The sequence below is a fragment of the Oncorhynchus clarkii genome, chromosome 24, assembly GCF_045791955.1.
Source record: "Oncorhynchus clarkii lewisi isolate Uvic-CL-2024 chromosome 24, UVic_Ocla_1.0, whole genome shotgun sequence".
Lineage (NCBI taxonomy): Eukaryota > Metazoa > Chordata > Actinopteri > Salmoniformes > Salmonidae > Oncorhynchus > Oncorhynchus clarkii.
The window spans coordinates 31478212-31498172 of NC_092170.1; the positions used below are offsets into that span (position 1 = coordinate 31478212).

General features: G+C 44.4%; 1 protein-coding gene and 1 pseudogene across 4 annotated transcripts; one reads left to right on the forward strand and one right to left on the reverse strand.

The window, feature by feature from the left end:
• The first annotated feature begins 1037 nt into the window (after positions 1-1037).
• Positions 1038-7612, forward strand: LOC139382398 (major histocompatibility complex class I-related gene protein-like). 4 transcript variants are annotated; one of them, XR_011628636.1, is made up of 10 exons: positions 1074-1158; positions 1369-1626; positions 1836-2108; positions 3222-3411; positions 3502-3609; positions 3730-3780; positions 4192-4748; positions 5273-5693; positions 5992-6103; positions 6229-7392. XR_011628636.1 is itself a non-coding variant. In XM_071126409.1 (6 exons), the coding sequence occupies exons 1-6, from the start codon at positions 1113-1115 to the stop codon at positions 3773-3775; spliced, it is 921 nt and encodes a 306-aa protein (XP_070982510.1). In that variant the 5' UTR covers positions 1038-1112; the 3' UTR covers positions 3776-4169. The 4 variants fall into 4 exon arrangements, 2 of the variants coding, with proteins under 2 accessions (XP_070982510.1, XP_070982509.1); XR_011628635.1 differs by having other exon boundaries at positions 1055-1158; positions 3127-3411; positions 4192-5693; positions 6229-7612; XM_071126409.1 differs by lacking the exons at positions 4192-4748; positions 5273-5693; positions 5992-6103; positions 6229-7392 and having other exon boundaries at positions 1038-1158; positions 3730-4169.
• LOC139382634 (uncharacterized) lies at positions 4334-6429 on the reverse strand (annotated as a pseudogene).
• Positions 7613-19961: the final 12349 nt, after the last annotated feature.

A 19961-nucleotide genomic window follows, 5' to 3' on the forward strand; every position in this document is an offset into this window, starting at 1 on the left:
GAGTAAGGGAAGACGTATAAGAGTTGTGGAACAGGGAGAGTAAGGGAAGACGTGTAAGAGTTGTGGAACAGGGAGAGTAAGGGAAGACGTATAAGAGTTGTGGAACAGGGAGAGTAAGGGAAGACGTATAAGAGTTGTGGAACAGGGAGAGTAAGGGAAGACGTATAAGAGTTGTGGAACAGGGAGAGTAAGGGAAGACGTATAAGAGTTGTGGAACAGGGAGAGTAAGGGAAGACGTATAAGAGTTGTGGAACAGGGAGAGTAAGGGAAGACGTATAAGAGTTGTGGAACAGGGAGAGTAAGGGAAGACGTATAAGAGTTGTGGAACAGGGAGAGTAAGGGAAGACGTATAAGAGTTGTGGAACAGGGAGAGTAAGGGAAGACGTATAAGAGTTGTGGAACAGGGAGAGTAAGGGAAGACGTGTAAGAGTTGTGGAACAGGGAGAGTAAGGGAAGACGTATAAGAGTTGTGGAACAGGGAGAGTAAGGGAAGACGTATAAGAGTTGTGGAACAGGGAGAGTAAGGGAAGACGTATAAGAGTTGTGGAACAGGGAGAGTAAGGGAAGACGTATAAGAGTTGTGGAACAGGGAGAGTAAGGGAAGACGTATAATATCCAGGAAAAGGTGGGGTCGGGGAGGTCCTCAGGCTGAGAGAGAAGGGAGGTCACAAGTGTAGTCACAAGGCTGAGACTGGGACACATAAGGCTCAATAGTACATTGAAAGTGGCGGGGAAACATCCGACTGGGACGTGTGATCATTGTCAGGAGGAGATGGAGACCGTGGAACATGTTCTTTTTCAGTGCCAGAAATATGTGAGAGAAATGGAGCGATTTGTTATTAGATTTGAGGAGTAATGGGGTTGAAGAGCCAGGATTAAGTGAACTTTCGGGGAAATCTTCAGGAGATGTAGTATTTAATTATGTATATCGTTTCCTTAGGGAGACAAGATTATTGGGTAGGATTTAGACCTTCCCCTCTGGTCCACACTCCAGTGCAGTTGGTGGCGGTAATACACCTAAAATCCACAGAAGAAGAAGAACACATGTTATTTCACTTTCACTTTCACTTCTGTGTTCATGAACACACCAACGAGGACATGTTATTGCAAATATGATAACCACAATTTTAATTTCATTCATGCAGTTTTCCATCGTAGGTGAGTTCATTATTTGAATTGTGTTTTTGGCATTCTTGTCTCACCAAGTTGTGTCATAGTATAACAAACTGAATGCAGTTTTACTGTGTATACATTTTTTAAAGGCTTCAATAGGCTAAACCCAGCAAACACAACCCCTACACAATATTGTCTTCACGTTGTCTATTGAAATAGGCTACAGAAACGGTAACTTGAAGTGTTGTCTTCCAGCCCCTCATTCTCTTCATCGTCATTGCATCGCAACCCAAGGGACCTTGTATCCGAAAAATATCCAGTTGGTAATGATAGATGATGTCATTGTCTATTACTACAACAGCAGTGCTGAACAAGAGGCCGTAGTGCCAGAATGGTTGAACCACCCTGAGGGAATTGAATTTTGGCAGGAGGTTCATCGAAATCTGAAATTTAATCGATATGTAATGGATACTGCTGTGAGAGTAACAAGTGAACATTACAATCATTCACATGGTAAGACAAAATATGTGTGCCGAGACAGTGCAACAGAGCTGAAGGCCTTAAGGAGAATTGCATGGCTATACAGAGGTTGAATAACCAAAAAAACATATTTTCTTAGTTGCAGCCATTAGCCTACCTTTGTGAGCTGATACTTTTAACCAGCAGTCTATATTTGAAGTAAATGGTGCTGATTTATTATGGTCATTTTATGTGTCATACAGATCACTTTTACCAAGCTCATGGACGCTGTGGATGGAAGTCAGACGGAACCACAGAGGCCTTTATGAGCCATGCATATGACGGCAAAGACTTTGTCAGCTTCGATGTATCGACCAGAACATGGACAGCTGCAGTTTCCCATGCTGTTTTTTACAAAAGAAAAAGGGAAACAGATTTAGAAGATCTTGTTAGGCTGGTCATTCATTACGAATCTGGATGCATCCGTTGGCTGGAGAAACTGTTAGAGTTTAGCGTTACAGTTCGAGAACCCAAAGGTAACAACACACCTTTATTAACAGATACATTTTGTAAAACCTCAACGAGGTATTGCACTTACCATACCTATGTTCTCCTTTCCATTAAACATCATCATTGCCCCAGAGCACAAGCTATACAGTGCCTTCGGAAAGTATTCATACCCCTTGACTTTTTCCACACTTTGTTTACGTTACAGCCTTATACTAAAATGGATGAATAAAAAAGAAATCCTCAGCAATCTACACACAATACCCCTCAATGACAATGCGAAAACAGGTTTTTAGAAATTGCTGCAAATGTATTAAAAAAACTAAAACAGAAATAACTTATTTACATAAGTATTCAGACCCTTTGCTATGAGACTCAAAATTGAGCGCTCTGTAGCAGGTTCTCAGACTGGGGCAACGGTTCATCTTTCAACAGGACAACGACCCTAAGCACACAGCCAAGACAATGCAGGAGTGGCTTCAGGACAAGTCTTTCAATGTTCTTGAGTGGCCCAGCCAGAGCCCAGATCGAACATCTCTGGAGAGACCTGAAAATAGCTGTGCAGCAACAGTCCCCATCCAACCTGACAGAGCTTGAGCGGATCTGCAGAGAATAATAAGAGAAACTCCCCATATACAGGTGTGCCAAGCTTGTAGCGTCATAGCCAAGAAGACTCAAGGCTGTAATCGCTGCCAAAGGTGCTTCAACAAATTGCTGAGTAAAGGGTCTGAATACTTATGTAAATGTGATATCAGTTGTTTTTTTTTATTAGCAAAAACTTCTAAAAAACTGTTTTTGCTTTGTCATTGTGGGGTATTGTGCATAGGTTTGGTGAGGGGAAAAAACTATTTAATACATTTTAGAATAAGGTTGTAACATAACAAAATGTGCAAAAAGTCAAGGGGTCTGAATACTTTCCGAAGGCACTGTATATGTTCTTCGAGATGTGACATTTTGTAGTTAACAAACAACACGTCTGTAATGTCAAGATGTCACTTGCATTGGAAAGGCAGACCAAATGTGTTCATCAAAAATGTTCCTCTTAAGTCCCTGCGGTGAGTCTGTTTGAGAGACCGCCTCATGGCAACTCCGAGGTGGAGGTCACATGTCATGTGACAGGGTTCTACCCTCGGGCGGTGCAGGTGGAGTGGTTGGGGGCAGAGGGGCTTCCCATGGTAGACGGGGTGAACAGTGGGGAGGTGCTGCCCAACGGAGACGGTTCATACCAGCTAAGGAAGAGCCTGACTGTCCCACAGGAAGCCCAGGACACCCAGAGCTACAGCTGCCTGGTGCTCCACAGCAGTATAGCTGGGAACATCACAGTAACCTGGGGTAGGGTACATTTCCCAATATAATTTACAATTGAATCAGCTGAAGATATACTACAGCATGTAATATGTTCATATGTATGTCTTTTTCTAGCTCCAAAGAAGAACCTGGCCAATGTGCTCATGGCTATAGTCATCATTGCATCTGTAGTCTTGATACTCACTGTCCTATTCAAGTATTTAGTATGGAGGAGAGCAGTAGGTAAGAGTCAATCTTAATTATTGCTGCACTAGGTGTTATTTCTGATCAGAGTAAAGTAAACAAGAGCTTAATGACCCCTCACACACATTTTAAAGATTTTTCCCTTTCCTGTTTATTCAGCACAAAACCCAAGAGGATGAGTAAGAGGATGACCAACGATGAATGAGAAAAGTCTGTATGCATTTGATGCTCTATACAACCCTAAAGATATTTATAAATGTTAAAATTGCTGCTTTTGTTGTGGTTGATGTTAAAAAAAAAAAAATCCTGTTCTTATTTTACGAGCTGCAAGATGTAATCTAAACAACAAATAAACATTTGAGTATGTCATTGTCATTGAAGGAGTGGCTAACATCAGGAAGTAACTCCATCGAGAAGGAGATATATTTCAACTGTCTTGTTTTTCCTTCTGTGAAGTGTGTTTTGACTGTTAAATGTACTTTAAATACGCTGTGATTTGATTTTAACATGGTTCGGACTGAAGGAACTACATTCATGGAAAATTCTAGTAAAAAAAAACACATCATTTATTTAAATACAATTAAAAAAACACAACTTAATTAATCATTGTCTGTTTTCCAGTGTAGGGTTTCCAGTTACAGTGTGTTTTCAAGTGAGGAATTGAAGTCTAAAGTATTCTTCAAGTGGCCCATAAAAACAGAAGCTTTTTGGTTACAGAACATCTTAAAGCTTATTTGACATAGAGAAATGTTCCCACATCAACCTACAGTGGAACAGTCCAAATCAAACTCAACAACAATGGAAACAGGAAGTAACTTTGCAGTGGGTTCTCTACAGCCCTGTTTAACACTCCACTCCTCTCCCACATACCCCTCTGCTGGCTGGAGGTCAGATGGCAGCGCCGCACATTGCCAGTCCCGTCTCGCAGCAGGAGGAGGCGTACCTCACCCACAAGGCAATCCACCAGTCCACTGGGCCACGTTCAGAGGATGGTTACCTGGGTCTCACTCAGTTCAGCATGGCCATTCTCCCCCTGTGCTAGGCTTGTCTGCTCCCTGTCTCTCTGGTTGTGGTTGGGGGTGGGCTGGTTCTCCTCTAGGCTGTCCCCTGGGGGGGTCTGTGGGGCCGTGGAGCAGGGTAAGAACGCCCTGACCCAGGGAGAGCTGGAGGGAAGCCAGGCCCGAGAGACAGCCAGAGAGACAGTCCATCTGGCCTGGGCAGGTGTGCTCTACTCGCATGGTGGAGCAAGATGGGGGAGACATGTCAGGATCCTGGGGGAGAAGGGGATAGGATGTGATACCAGGGATACTACACAGGAAATGATGACATATAGAGGGATGGGCAAGGTGATTAGTATGTGTACATTAAATAAACTGAAGAAAGGAGTTTTGCCTGTAACACACTTTCGGCACAGGGGTTTGGCCCTGACCCTAACCCTGACCCCTAACCCCCTGGCCCGGTCATGCCCTCTCCCTCTCCCCTCACCTGGGTCATAGAAGGGCCCCACAGGAAGGTGCCAGACTGCTCGGGGGTGTTGGCGCGGGTCTGGATACTGAAGTGGGCACGGAGGCGAGCAGTAGTGATCTCCTCAAACATGCTGCCTGTGGAGTCCATAACAAACACCAGCGCTGGAGGCTGCTTCACACTGAACAGTCTGCCCTCAGAATAGTACAGCCAACAGAAGGAAACAGTCTGCCCTCAGGAGAGTACAGCCAACAGAAGGATACAGTCTGCCCTCAGGAGAGTACAGCCAACAGAAGGAAACAGTCTGCCCTCAGGAGAGTACAGCCAACAGAAGGAAACAGTCTGCCCTCAGGAGAGTACAGCCAACAGAAGGAAACAGTCTGCCCTCAGGAGAGTACAGCCAACAGAAGGAAACAGTCTGCCCTCAGGAGAGTACAGCCAACAGAAGGAAACAGTCTGCCCTCAGGAGAGCACAGCCAACAGAAGGAAACAGTCTGCCCTCAGGATAGTACAGCCAACAAAAGGAAACAGTCTGCCCTCAGGAGAGTACAGCCAACAGAAGGAAACAGTCTGCCCTCGGGATAGTACAGCCAACAGAAGGAAACAGTCTGCCCTCAGGAGAGCACAGCCAACAGAAGGAAACAGTCTGCCCGAGGAAGGTAGTGTAGTGCACACTGTCTCGGAGGTCTCCGAGCACATTAAGGGTTGCCGTGGTATTGAGGCAGACAGCCTCCACATGGAGGTAGTGATGGGGGGAGAATAGTGGGGAGGTGCTGTCCTTATTGATATCCCCCTTGAATCCCTGGTGGCGACTGCTGTCTAGTACACCCCCTGTTACTACAATTCCCTGAGAAACAGCATTTATAAAGATTTATTTGGATTATTAAAAGATAAACCATGAACACAGATCACATTAATATCACCCACAATGTGTTTTATCTGTACCTGTGGCTACAGGGAAGGCTGGCTGCCCAGGCTGCAGCAGGTGGAGGTATATGGAACGCTGACGCATCTCCACCCGGTTGCTATGGCTGTAGGTATCCTGTAGCAGACAGTCAGCGTCCTGCAGGTCAGACACTGGGGATCTCTCCTGTCATTCTCATGTGAAAGGCTCATTGCACATTCAAATTTCCGCAATGCCAAAAACTATTGGATGAGTGATGTTCACATTTCACATGATGTTTTATCTTACAGAGTACCATGTGGTTGGCCTATAGTATATGCAGTGGGTGTAGCAGCTGTCCCAGACTGGTATCTTGCCCCCTGGTACTCTTTGACCCGTGCAGAGAGCACGGTTTGGGCCCAGAACTGCCGTAGCATCGCCAGGGCTTCCTCCACGTGCTCCGAGTCAAAGTGGGAGACCGGGGCAGACTGTGTGGAGCTCAGAAAGTCCATGGCTGCATTGGAAAGCACCATCTCCTCCACTGCATGCCAGAACCCTGACCCAGACCTGCCTTTGAGACATCATCATAATCATCATCATCCAGCAACTTTTTTTATTCATCATCATCGTCATTATCATTATGGATTCACAGAATCATTATAGATTCACAGCATCATTATGGATTCACAGCATCATTATGGATTCACAGCATCATTATGGATTCCACTAATTCTGTTCCAGCTATTACCACAAGGCTTCGTCCCCAATTATGGTGCCACCAGCCTCCTGTGATTTCTGACTAATGCCGTATTCAAAACAACTGGGAGCTGGGAACTCGGAAATCTCTGACTTCCGAGTGTTCAAACTGGGAACTCGGAAATCTCTGACTTCCGAGTGTTCAAACTGGGAACTCGAAACAAAACGAGCTCCGAATACCAAGTCGGGAACTCGGGCCTCTTTCCAGAGCTCCAAGCTCCGACTTTCTGACCTTAAGATCACTGATGTCATGATTTGACCTCCTTTTTACCCGAGTTCTCAGTTGTCTTGAACACATAACATGGTGTCAGAAGTGTTTACACCTCGTCAAATATAAGAGGAGAGGTCATTTCAAAAAACCTATTAGGTACCTTGACAGAGTTTTGAGTGACAAAAAAATACGCTAGCTAACAGCTAACTGCTCTCATATCTCTTCATTCATTGGTCAGAGCCAGAGATAATTTAAACACTTTGTTGAATAACTTACCAAAATACCTCTGTGCTCTTCCTGGGCCACAAATTACATTTTGTTCAATTTCTCATATGGAAAACACTGTAACTGGAAGTTGTAGGCCTACATGTGATTTCTTTATTTTATTGACAATGCCATATCCACATCATATTTGCGTGAAATATCATTGCTTGTTTTTTCATGTTCTGTGTATAAAGCTATGAATGTTGATGTACATATTTTATTTGTCACATGTGCCGAATACAACAGATGTAGACCTTACAGTGAAATGCTTACTTACAAGCCCTTAACCAACAATGCATTTAAGAAAATACCTTTAAAAAAATTACAAAATAAAGGTAACAAATAATTAAAGAGCAGCAGTAAAATAACAATAGCAAGGCTATATACAGGGTGTGTGGGCACCAGTTAATCAAGGTAATATGTACATGTAGGTACAGTTATTAAAGTGACTATATCAAATCAAATCAAATGTATTCATATAGCCCTTCTTACATCAGCTGAAATCTCAAAGTACTGTACAGAAACCCAGCCTAAAACCCCAAACAGCAACCAATGCAGGTGTAGAAGCACGGTGGCTAGGAAAAACTCCCTAGAAAGGCCAAAACCTAGGAAGAAACCTAGAGAGGAACCAGGCTCTGAGGGGTGGCCAGTCCTCTTCTGGCTGTGCCGGGTGGAGATTATAACAGAACATGGCCAAGATGTTCAAATGTTCATAAATGACCAGCATGGTCAAATAATAGTAATCACAGTAGTTGTCGAGGGTGCAGCAAGTAAGCACCTCAGGAGTAAATGCCAGTTGGCTTTTCATAGCCGATCATTAACTCTACCACTCCTGCTGTCTCTAGACAGTTGAAAACAGCAGGTCTGGGACAGGTAGCAAGTCCGGTGAACAGGTCAGGGTTCCATAGCCGCAGGCAGTACAGTTGAAACTGGAGCAGCAGCACGGCCAGGTGGACTGGGGACAGCAAGGAGTCATCATGCCAGGTAGTCCTGAGGCATGGTCCTAGGGTTCAGGTCCTCCGAGAGAGAGAAAGAAAGAGGGAAATAGATCATTAGAGAGAGCATACTTAAATTCACATAGGACACCGGATAAGACAGGAGAAGTACTCCAGATATAACAGACTGACCCTAGCCCCCCGACACATAAACTACTGCAGCATAAATAGTGGAGGTTGAGACAGGAGGGGTCAGGAGACACTGTGGCCCCAACTGATGATGCCCCCGGACAGGGCCAAATAGGCCGGATATAACCCCGCCCACTTTGCCAAAGCACAGCCCCCACATCACAAGAGGGATATCTTCAACCACCAACTTACCATCCTGAGACAAGGCCGAGTATAGCCCACAAAGATCTCCGCCACGGCACAACCCAAGGGGGGGCGCCAACCCAGAGAGGAAGATCACGTCAATGACTCAATCCACTCAAGTGACGCACCCCTCCTAGGGACAGCATGGAAGAGAATCAGTAAGCCAGTGACTCAGCCCCTTTAATAGGGTTAGAGGCAGGGAATCCCAGTGGAGAGAGGGGAACCGGCCAGGCAGAAACAGCAAGGGTTGCTCCAGTGCCTTTCCGTTCACCTTCACACTCCTGGGCCAGACTACACTCAATCATATGACCCACTGAAGAGATGAGTCTTCAGTAAAGACTTAAAGGTTGAGACCTAGTCTGCGTCTCTCACATGGGTAGGCAGACCATTCCATAAAAATGGAGCTCTATAGGAGAAAGCCCTGCCTCCAGCTGTTTGCTTAGAAATTCTAGGGACAATTAGGAGGCCTGCGTCTTGTGACCGTAGCGTACGTGTAGGTATGCACGTCAGGACCAAATCGGAAAGATAGGTAGGAGCAAGCCCATGTAATGCTAGGTCAGCAGTAAAACCTTGAAATCAGCCCTTGCCTTAACAGGAAGCCAGTGTAGGGAGGCGAGCACTGGAGTAATATGATCATTTTTTTTTTGTTCTAGTCAGGATTCTAGCAGCCGTATTAAGCACTAACTGAAGTTAATATAGTGCTTTATCCGGGTAGCCGGAAAGTAGATCATTGCAGTAGTCTAACCTAGAAGTAACAAATGCATGGATGAATTTTTCTGCATCATTTTTGGACAGAAGGTTTCTTTTTTTTGTGATGTTACGTAGATGGAAAAAAGCTGGCCTTGAAACAGTCTTGATATGTTCGTCAAAAGAGAGATCAGGGTCCAGAGTAATGCCAAAGTCCTTCACAGTTCTATTTGAGACGACTGTACATCAAGATTAATTGTCAGATTCAACAGAAGATCTCTTTGTTTCTTGGAACCTAGAACAAGCATCTCTGTTCTGTCCGAGTTTAAAAGTAGAAAGTTTGTAGCCATCCACTTCCTTATGTCTGAAACACAGGCTTCTAGCGAGGGAAATTTTAGGGCTTCACCATGTTTCATTGAAATGTACTCTGTGTGTCATCCGCATAGCAGTGAAAGTTAACATGTTTTCGAATGACATCCCCAAGAGGTAAAATATATAGTGAAAACAATAGTGGTCCTAAAACGGAACCTTGAGGAACACCGAAATGTACAGTTGATTTGTCAGAGGACAAACCATTCACAGAGACAAACTGATATCTTTCCGACAGATAAGATCTAAACCAGGCCAGAACTTGTCCGTGTAGACCAATTTGGGTTTCCAATCTCTCCAAAAGAATGTGGTGAACGATGGCATCAAAAGCAGCACTAAGGTCTAGTAGCACGAGGACAGATGCAGAGCCTCGGTCTGACACCATTAAAAGGTAATTTACCACCTTCACAAGTGCAGTCTCAGTGCTATGATTGGGTCTGAAACCAGACTGAAGCATTTTGTATACATTGTTTGTCTTCAGGAAGGCAGTGAGTTGCTCCACAACAGCTTTTTCTAAAAAATTTGAGAGGAATGGAAGATTCGATATAGGCCGATAGTTTTATATATTTTCTGGGTCAAGGTTTGGCTTTTTCAAGAGAGGCTTTATTAGTGCCACTTTTAGTGAGTTTGGTTCACATCCAGTGGATAGAGAGCTGTTTACTATGTTCAACATAGGAGGGCCAATCACAGGAAGCAGCTCTTTCAGTAGTTTAGTTGGAATAGGGTCCAGTATGCAGCTTGAAGGTTTAGAGGCCATGATTATTTTCATCATTGTGTCAAGAGATATAGGATTAAAACACTTGAGTGTCTCTCTTGATCCTAGGTCCTGGCAGAGTTGTGCAGACTTAGGATAACTGAGCTTTGGAGGAATAAGCAGATTTAAAGAGGAGTCCGTAATTTGCTTTCTAATGATCTTGATCTTTTCCTCAAAGAAGTTCATGAATTTATTACTGCTGAAGTGAAAGCCATCCTCTCTTGGGGAATGCTGCTTTTTAGTTAGCTTTGCGACAGTATCAAAAATACATTTAGGATTGTTCTTGTTTTCCTCAATTAAGTTGGAAAAATAGGATGATTGAGCAGCATGGAACTCAGTGAGGAACGTTGTATACGGCCCAGGAGGCCTGTAAACAGTAGCTTTAAAAAGTGATTGAGTAGGCTGCATAGATTTCATGACTAGAAGCTCAAAAGACGAAAACATCGTTTTTTTTGGTAAATTGACATTTTCTATCGTAAATGTTAGCAAAACCTCCGCCTTTGCGGGACGCATGGTCACTAGTGTAACCAGGAGGTGAGGCCTCATTTAACACAGTAAATTCATCAGGCTATAGCCATGTTTCAGTCAGGCCAATCACATCAAGATTATGATCAGTGATTAGTTCATTGACTATAACTGCCTTGGAAGTGAGGGATCTAACATTAAGTAGCCCTATTTTGAGATGTGAGGTATCACGATCTCTTTCAATAATGGCAGGAACTATACATAGATAATAACAGAGAGTAGCAGCAGCACTGCAATGAAATGCAAATAGTCTGGGTAGCCATTTGATTAGATGTTCAGGAGTTTCATGGCTTGGGGGTAGAAGCTGTTATGAAGCCTTTTGGACATAGACTTGGCGTTCCAGTACCACTTGCCATGCGGTAGCAGAGAGAACAGTCTATGACTAGGATAGCTGGAGTCTTTGACAATTCTTTGGGCCTTCCACTGACACCGCATGGTGTAGAGGTCCTGGACGGTAGGAAGCTTGTCCCCAGTGATGAATTGGGTGTTTAGTCCCAGGGTCCTTAGCTTATTGTTGAGCTTTGACGGCACTATGGTTTTGAACGCTGGGCTGTAATCAATGAATAGCATTCTCACATAGGTGTTATTTTTCTATAGGTGTGAAAGGGCAGTGTGGAGTGAAATAGATATCATTTGTGGATCTGTTGTGGCGGTACGCAAATTGGAGTGGGTCTAGGGTTTCTGTGATAATGGTGTTGATGTGAGCCATGACCAGCCCTTCAAGGCACTTTATGGCTACAGACGTGAGTGCTACGGGTCAGTAGTCATTTAGCCAGGTTTCCTTAGTGTTCTTGGGCACAGAGACTATGGTGGTCGGCTTGAAACATGTTGGGATTACAGACTCGGACATGGAGAGGTTGAAAATGTCAGTGAAGACACTTGCCAGTTGGTCAACGCATGCTCGGAGTACACGTCCTGGTAATCCGTCTGGCCCTGCGGCTTTGTGAATGTTGACCGGTGTCGTGGAATTAGTGTAATCAAAAGGAGAGACTTTTAAATTTCTTCAAAACAAGTCAACTTTATTATTTAATTACTGCAGAAATGGAGCTGGTCGGTAATCACACCTGGAGGTGATCACTGAGAACTCAACGAGTGGATTTGAGCCACAGAACTTTATAGCAAAGTCCATCCTCCTGGATGTTCATGACAAACAATAGATGTATGGAATGGGTCACAAGGTTACGAATAATTCACAGCAAACAGTATCTGCTGTAAATACTGTCCTCATTGTGTAGAGACCAGGGTCTGGCCCCGAGCCATTCTCTCCCTGGTACCTTCCAGTCAGACACACAGACACTAATCATGCTATAGAATGCGATCGTTATCACTTAGAAATGTCCTTGTTTTTGAACGAAAAACACATTTTGTGTCCATTAAAATAACACCAAATTCATCAGAAATACAGTGTAGACATTGTTAATGTTGTAAATGAATATTGCAGCTGGAAATGGGAGATATATTATGGAATATCTACATAGGCGTACAGAGACCCGTTATCAGCAAACATCACTCCTGTGTTCCAATGGCACGTTGTGTTAGCTAATCCAAGTTTATCACTTAAAAAGGCTAATTGATCATTAGAAAACCCTTTTGCAAATATGTTAGCACAGCTGAAAACTGTTGAACTGATTAAAGAAGCAATAAAACTGGCCTACTTTGAACAACATTGTGTACTACTCTCTTCACAGAACAGTGCAATCTGGCTCTAACCAGAATAGAAAGAGTGGGAGGCCCCGGTGCACAACTGAGCAAGAGGACAAGTACATTAGTGTCTAGTTTGAGAAACAGATGCCTCACAAGTCCTCAACTGGCAGCTTCATTTAATCGTACCCGCAAAACACGTCTCAACATCAACAGCGAGTTCCTTTGTCCAGTGTCTGTTTTCTTTTGCCCATCTTAATCTTTTATTTTTATTGCCCAGTCTGAGATATGGCTTTTTCTTTGCAACATCCCGGAGTTGCCTCTTCACTGTTGACGTTGAGACAGTACCTGCTATGAGGACTGGATCATGCCAGACTTGGGTCAGACTTGGGAGTCACAGTGGAGGTCTCTCTGACTGCTCCTCCTCTCTTCCACAACAGAACAACAGTCAGAAACAATAGACAGCCAATCACTGTTAAGATTCTGGCCTTCCAGAAGCTGGATCGGGTCTTGGGAACTGTGGACATAGATATAAAGAGAAGACAGGTCATTTCAAAGTATTGGTCATTTCAAAGTGTTAAATTAGCGTTTTACCCCGAGGTAAGCATAGGTTACACTTTTATATCATATTTTCCTCATAGGTAGCAGTCCGTTCCTTACTTAACAAACAAATGGAATGTTATCACAAAGGCATGTTCCCTTACCCCAGGTTAGTGTGATGTTCTCAGCTACACTCAGCTACGCAGCTGTAGCTCTGGGTGTCCTGGGCTTCCTGTGGGACAGTCAGGCTCTTCCTCAGCTGGTATGAACCGTCTCCGTTGGGCAGCACCTCCCCACTGTTCACCCCGTCTACCATGGGAAGCCCCTCTGTCCCCAACCGGTATCCGTAGGCCTCTTCTCTCAATAACACGCACCTCAGGGACTGCGAGAAGGCCAGCTGTGATCAAGCCACCTCAACGTTCATAGTGTTGTCAACATTGTTTCTACCACTGACATATTGACCACTGACATAATTTGCATTTCAAGAATTCTATACTCTCTGACTGAATGTCTGTCTACATTTTTATGTTGTGGATCCGAGGTGCCTACTTCAAAATGGTCTTTAGCCGTTCCATTCACTCATAGTTATAGTAGTAGTAGTAAAAGCTCTCCCGATCAAATGCTTTATTGGCTCTACACTTTACCAAGTGGACAGCTTGAGGGACTGCAGCCCCCCACATCCTGGCTGGGATGTCAAAGGTCACAAAATCCTTTCCGTTGTAGCCATGGCTAACAGAGGTGAGCACTGTACCATCAGGGTTCAGTTGGCAGTAGTCGTGAGTTTGGAAGAGCCGAGCCTGAGGAGGGGAAGTATATATATATATATATACAGGAGTATATATTAAGGTGTAAATACAGACAGTTTCTAAGAAATTGAAAGAATAGAGAAAAGAAAAAAACATCCCATTATATAAATGGTGATTTTGTAAATAAATAGACAAGATTATGAGATAATCATTATAAATCCAATTTTATTTGTCACATACACATGGTTAGCAGATGTTAATGCGAGTGTAGCAAAATGCTTTTGCTTCTAGTTCCGACAATGCAGTAATATCCAACGAGTAATCTAACCTAACAATTTCACAACAACTACCTTATACACACAAGTGTAAAGGGATGAAGAATATGTACATAAAGATATATGAATGAGTGATGGTACAGAACGGCATAGGCAAGATGCAGTAGATGGTATAGAGTACAGTATATACATATGAGATGAGTAATGTAGGGTATGTAAACATTATATGAAGTGGCATTGTTTAAAGTGGCTAGTGATATATTTTTTACATCAATTTTTCCATTATTAAAGTGGCTGGAGTTGAGTCAGTATGTTGGCAGCAGCCACTCAATGTTAGTGGTGGCTGTTTAACAGTCTGATGGCCTTGAGATAGAAGCTGTTTTTCAGTCTCTCTGTCCCTGCTTTGATGCACCTGTACTGACCTCGCCTTCTGAATGATAGCGGGGTGAACAGGCAGTGGCTCGGGTGGTTGTTGTCCTTGATGATCTTTATGGCCTTCCTGTGACATCGGGTGGTGTAGGTGTCCTGGAGGGCAGGTAGTTTGCCCCCGGTGATGCGTTGTGCAGACCTCACTACCCTCTGGAGAGCCTTAAGGTTGTGGGCGTAGCAGTTGCCGTACCAGGTGGTGATACAGCCCGACAGGATGCTCTCGATTGTGCATCTGTAAAAGTTTGTGAGTGCTTTTGGTGACAAGCCAAATTTCTTCAGCCTCCTGAGGTTGAAGAGGCGCTGCTGCGCCTTCTTGCCAATAAGAATGTTGTGATTGACAGAGTCGAAAGCCTTGGCCAGGTCGATGAATACGGCTGCACAGTAATGTCTCTTATCGATGGCGGTTATGATGTCGTTTAGAACCTTGAGCGTGGCTGAGGTGCACCCATGACCAGCTCTGAAAGCAGATTGCATAGCAGAGAAGGTATGGTGGGATTCGAAATGGTCAGTAATCTGTTTGTTGACTTGGCTTTCGAAGACCTTAGAAAGACAGGGTAGGATAGATACAGGTCTGTAGAAGTTTGGGTCTAGAGTGTCACCCCCGTTGAAGAGGGGGATGATCGCGGCAGCTTTCCAATCTTTGGGAATCTCAGACGATACGAAAGAGAGGTTGAACAGGCTAGTAATAGGGGTTTCAACAATTTCGGCAGATAATTTTAGAAAGAGAGGTTCCAGATTGTCTAGCCCGGCTGATTTGTAACGAGAACATACAGAGAGAATATTTCATTTGAAATATGTTGTACAAAGATATGGTTAATATACAGTAAATAGGTAAAGAATATATGTCATGTAAATGTCCTTAAGTATACTCACCTGATATAGTATAGTATGTCTGCAAAGCAGAGCCCAAATCAAGATACGCTTCATCTAAAGATGGATGTATGCACCTTGTGTGTGAAGAGACGAGATTCCATTCACACTTCTGTTTCTGTGAGTTTGTTGACACAGCCTCATTACCTGGTTGGTCCCTTGCAAAGATGGCATCACAGTTTTACTCTACACGTACAGCAGACAGGTTTGGCAAGTTAGGAATTTACCCTTAATTTCTGTCAGGAATCATGCTCGCACTGTTAAACATAACGAACGGCATAGTGTTAATGGTTGAGACAAAGCAAAAGCCCCTTTGATTTCAATGAAATAAACAACTTTATGAGTGCAAGGAGATGGAATACAATTCCTCCCTGTTTGTAAATTGTCATTATGCTAATTTATTGATGTACTCCAGAGCCCATGTCTTTGAGTAGGGTCCTTTCAGGCCTCGGTAACTTATTGATGAACTCTAGAGCCCATGTCTTTGAGTAGGGTCCTTTCAGGCCTCAGTAACTTATTGATGTACTCTAGAACCCATGTCTTTGAGTAGGGTCCTTTCAGGCCTCAGTAACTTATTGATGAACTCTAGAGCCCATGTCTTTGAGTAGGGTCCTTTCAGGCCTCGGTAACTTATTGATGTACTCTAGAACCCATGTCTTTGAGTAGGGTCCTTTCAGGCCTCAGTAACTTATTGATGTACTCTAGAACCCATGTCTTTGAGTAGGGTCCTTTCAGGCCTCAGTAACTTATTGAAGGATTGTAGTCGTCCAAACTCAACGGTAGCAGTTGGAATGTGTCTGTCTGAGTCAATGAGTACATTTCAGACTCCTGCTGCTTCAGTCACGCTGGCTGAACTTGGAATAGATACCAGCCTTCAGAACACAATGGACGGACAGACATATGGGAGAGACGGGACGAAAGAAAAAGAAAGGATGACGACCTGGGTCAGAAGGAAATGTTGGTGATGGTGAAGCAGGGATGCGCAGGGGAGGAGGGATTAGCGAAGGTGAGGATGGAGGAGAGAGGTCACTGGGGCAGCGAGAAAGACTTTCTATTGGCCATAGCAGGGAACGTGATGGGCCTAGGTAACGCGTGGAAGTTCCCCTACCTCTGCTACAAAAATGGTGGAGGTGAGTCCATGAAGGAGAAGGTGCACTGGTTATTCAAATGATGATCAGCTGAACAAATGAGGAACTTAGACCATTTAAATGCATGTATCATACAGTATCATACATTATGTTCTCTCTACCTGATTAGAGGCCTGTGTTGACTTCCACTCTCAAACCAGACAGATTAACTCAACCTTTGCAGCCACTGAATTCTGGGAGTAAGTTTACGGATGCAACATACAGTGAGGAAAAAAAGTATTTGATCCCCTGCTGAGTTTGTACGTTTGCTCACTGACAAATAAATTATTTGTCTATAATTTTAATGGTAGGTTTATTTGAACAGTGAGAGACAGAATAACAACAAAAAAAATCCAGTAAAACGCATGTCAAAAGTTTTTTGGTTATTTTAATGAGGGAAATAAGTATTTGACCCCCTCTCAATCAGAGAGATTTCTGGCTCCCATGTGTCTTTTATACAGGTAACGAGCTGAGATTAGGAGCACACTCTTAAAGGGATTGCTCCTAATCTCAGTTTGTTACCTGTATAAAAGACACCTGTCCACAGAAGCAATCAATCAATCAGATTTCAAACTCTCCACCATGGCCAAGACCAAAGAGCTCTCCAAGGATGTCAGGGACAAGATTGTAGACCAACACAAGGCTGGAATGGGCTACAAGACCATCGCCAAGCAGCTTGGTGAGAAGGTGACAACAGTTGGTGCGATTATTCGCAAATGGAAAAGAAGAACTGTCAATCTCCCTCGGCCTGGGGCTCCATACAAGATCTCACCTCGTGGAGTTGCAATGATCATGAGAACGGAGAGGAATCAGCCCATGGGAGGTTCTTGTCAATGATCTCAAGGCAGCTGTCACCAAGAAAACAATTGGTAACACACTATGCCATGAAGGACTGAAATCCTGCAGCGCCCGCAAGGTCCCCCTGAACATCTGAATGCCAATGAACATCTGAATGATTCAGAGGACAATTGGGTGAAAGTGTTGTGGTCAGATGAGACCAAAATGGAGCTCTTTGGCATCAACTCAACTCGCCGTGTTTGGGAGGAGGAATGCTGCCTATGACCCCAAGAACACCATCCCCACTGTCAAACATGGAGGTGGAAACATTATGCTTTGGGGGTGTTTTTCTGCTAAGGGGACAGGACAACCTCACCGCATCAAAGGGACGATGGACGGGGCCATGTAACGTCAAATCTTGGGTGAGAACCTCCTTCCCTCAGCCAGTGTCTCTCTCTCACTGTGTGTGTCTGTGTTGCTGTTATCTACTCAAACCGCTCTTCTCCTGTCCCCAGAGTGGGATGTTTGTGTTCCAGTTGTTTGACTACTATGCCTGTAACGGAACCCCGTCTTCTCTTCCTCTCTGTGTTTGAGGTCATGGAATGGATATTTGGTGAGGCTGATCAAAATACACGGCTCAAAAAAATAAAGGGAACACTTAAACAACACAATGTAACTCCAAGTCAACCACACTTCTGTGAAATCAAACTGTCCACATAGGAAGCAACGCTGATTGACAATAAATTGCACATGCTGTTGTGCAAATGGAATAGACAACAAGTGGAAATTATAGGCAATTAGCAAGACACCCCCAATAAAGGAGTGGTTCTGCAGGTGATAACCACAGACCACTTCTCAGTTCCTATGCTTCCTGGCTGATGTTTTGGTCACTTTTGAATGCTGGCGGTGCTTTCACTCTGGTGGTAGCATGAGACGGAGTCTACAACCAACACAAGTGGCTCAGGTAGTGCAGCTCATCCAGGATGGCACATCAATGCAAGCTGTGGCAAGAAGGTTTGCTGTGTCTGTCAGCATAGTGTCCAGAGCATGGAGGCGCTACCAGGAGACAGGCCAGTACATCAGGAGACGTGGAGGAGGCCGTAGGAGGGCAACAACCCAGCAGCAGGACCGCTACCTCCGCCTTTGTGCAAGGAGGAGCAGGAGGAGCACTGCCAGAGCCCTGCAAAATGACCTCCAGCAGGCCGCAAATGTGCATGTGTCTGCTCAAACGGTCAGAAACAGACTCCATGAGGGTGGTATGAGGGCCCAACGTCCACAGGTGGGGGTTGTGCTTACAGCCCAACACCGTGCAGGACGTTTGGCATTTGCCAGAGAACACCAAGATCGGCAAATTCGCCACTGGTGCTCTGTGCTCTTCACAGATGAAAGCAGGTTCACACTGAGCACATGTGACAGACGTGACAGTCTGGAGACGCCGTGGAGAACGTTCTGCCGCCTGCAACATCCTCCAGCATGACTGGTTTGGCGGTGGGTCAGTCATGGTGTGGGGTGGCATTTCTTTGGGGGGCCGCACAGCCCTCCATGTGCTCGCCAGAGGTAGCCTGACTGCCATTAGGTACCGAGATGAGATCCTCAGACCCCTTGTGAGACCATATGCTGGTGCGGTTGGCCCTGGGTTCCTCCTAATGCAAGACAATGCTAGACCTCATGTGGCTGGAGTGTGTCAGCAGTTCCTGCAAGAGGAAGGCATTGATGCTATGGACTGGCCCGCTCCACCAACGCCACGTTGCACCACAGACTGTCCAGGAGTTGGCGGATGCTTTAGTCTAGTTCTGGGAGGAGATCCCTCAGGAGACCATACGCCACCTCATCAGGAGCATGCCCAGGTGTTGTAGGGGGGTCATACAGGCACGTGGAGGCCACACACACTACTGAGACTCATTTTGACTTGTTTTAAGGACATTACATCAAAGTTGGATCAGCCTGTAGTGTGGTTTTCCACTTTAATTTTGAGTGTGACTCCAAATCCAGACCTCCATGGGTTGATAAATTTGATTTCCATTGATAATTTTTGTGTGATTTTGTTGTCAGCACATTCAACTATGTAAAGAAAAAAGTATTTAATAAGAATATTTCATTCATTCAGATCTAGGATGTGTTATTTTAGTGTTCCCTTTATTTTTTTGAGCAGTGTATATTGGTCACATACACGTGTTTAGCAGATGTTATTGCGAGTGTAGCGAAACGCTTGTGAACTAACTTGGAATATATTTCTGTCAATGATTGTATGCCCACTTTCATGTCCAATAAAATATATAAAATATATATAAAACTTACATTTACAAACATACACTTGCTTTACACAAGCAACTATTCACATGCTCACGTTTTCGAGGTATCAAATGATGGTAGTGTTCTCAACAGCAACAAAAAACAACTGATTTGGAGTTACTTTAAATGTTAAAAGTATATCTTGATGTTGAAGAAATCCTCATTTCCTCTCGTCTCTCCCAGGTGTCATTTATCTGCTCTCTGATGGAGTACCAGCACCTGACCTTCAACCGCTGGTATGTGTACCCAGGAGGGGTGTATGTTCTGGGGTGGTTCTTGGCCCTCTCCTCCATCGTCCTGGTCCCCGTGGGGGCCCTGCTACAGATCTGCACCGGGACAGGCCGTCTTAGAGGTGAGTGTGACTGACCTGTGACTGGTGTTTAAAAACGCTTTTCTTCATGGATTGGTCATAGGATAATTATGTTTAAAGGATCAAATTGGAGGACTTATAGATCTGAAATTATTTTTGTAAAC

What these genes read in the sequence shown, in the direction of transcription:
- LOC139382398 (XM_071126408.1), top strand. Translation starts at nt 1,113, where the DNA reads ATGATAACCACAATTTTAATTTCATTCATGCAGTTTTCCATCGTAG. An exon ending in ACATTACAATCATTCACATG is followed by an intron (nt 1,627 to 1,835) that starts GTAAGACAAAAT and finishes TGTGTCATACAG; the next exon opens with ATCACTTTTACCAAGCTCAT. An exon ending in AGTATGGAGGAGAGCAGTAG is followed by an intron (nt 3,610 to 3,729) that starts GTAAGAGTCAAT and finishes CTGTTTATTCAG; the next exon opens with CACAAAACCCAAGAGGATGA.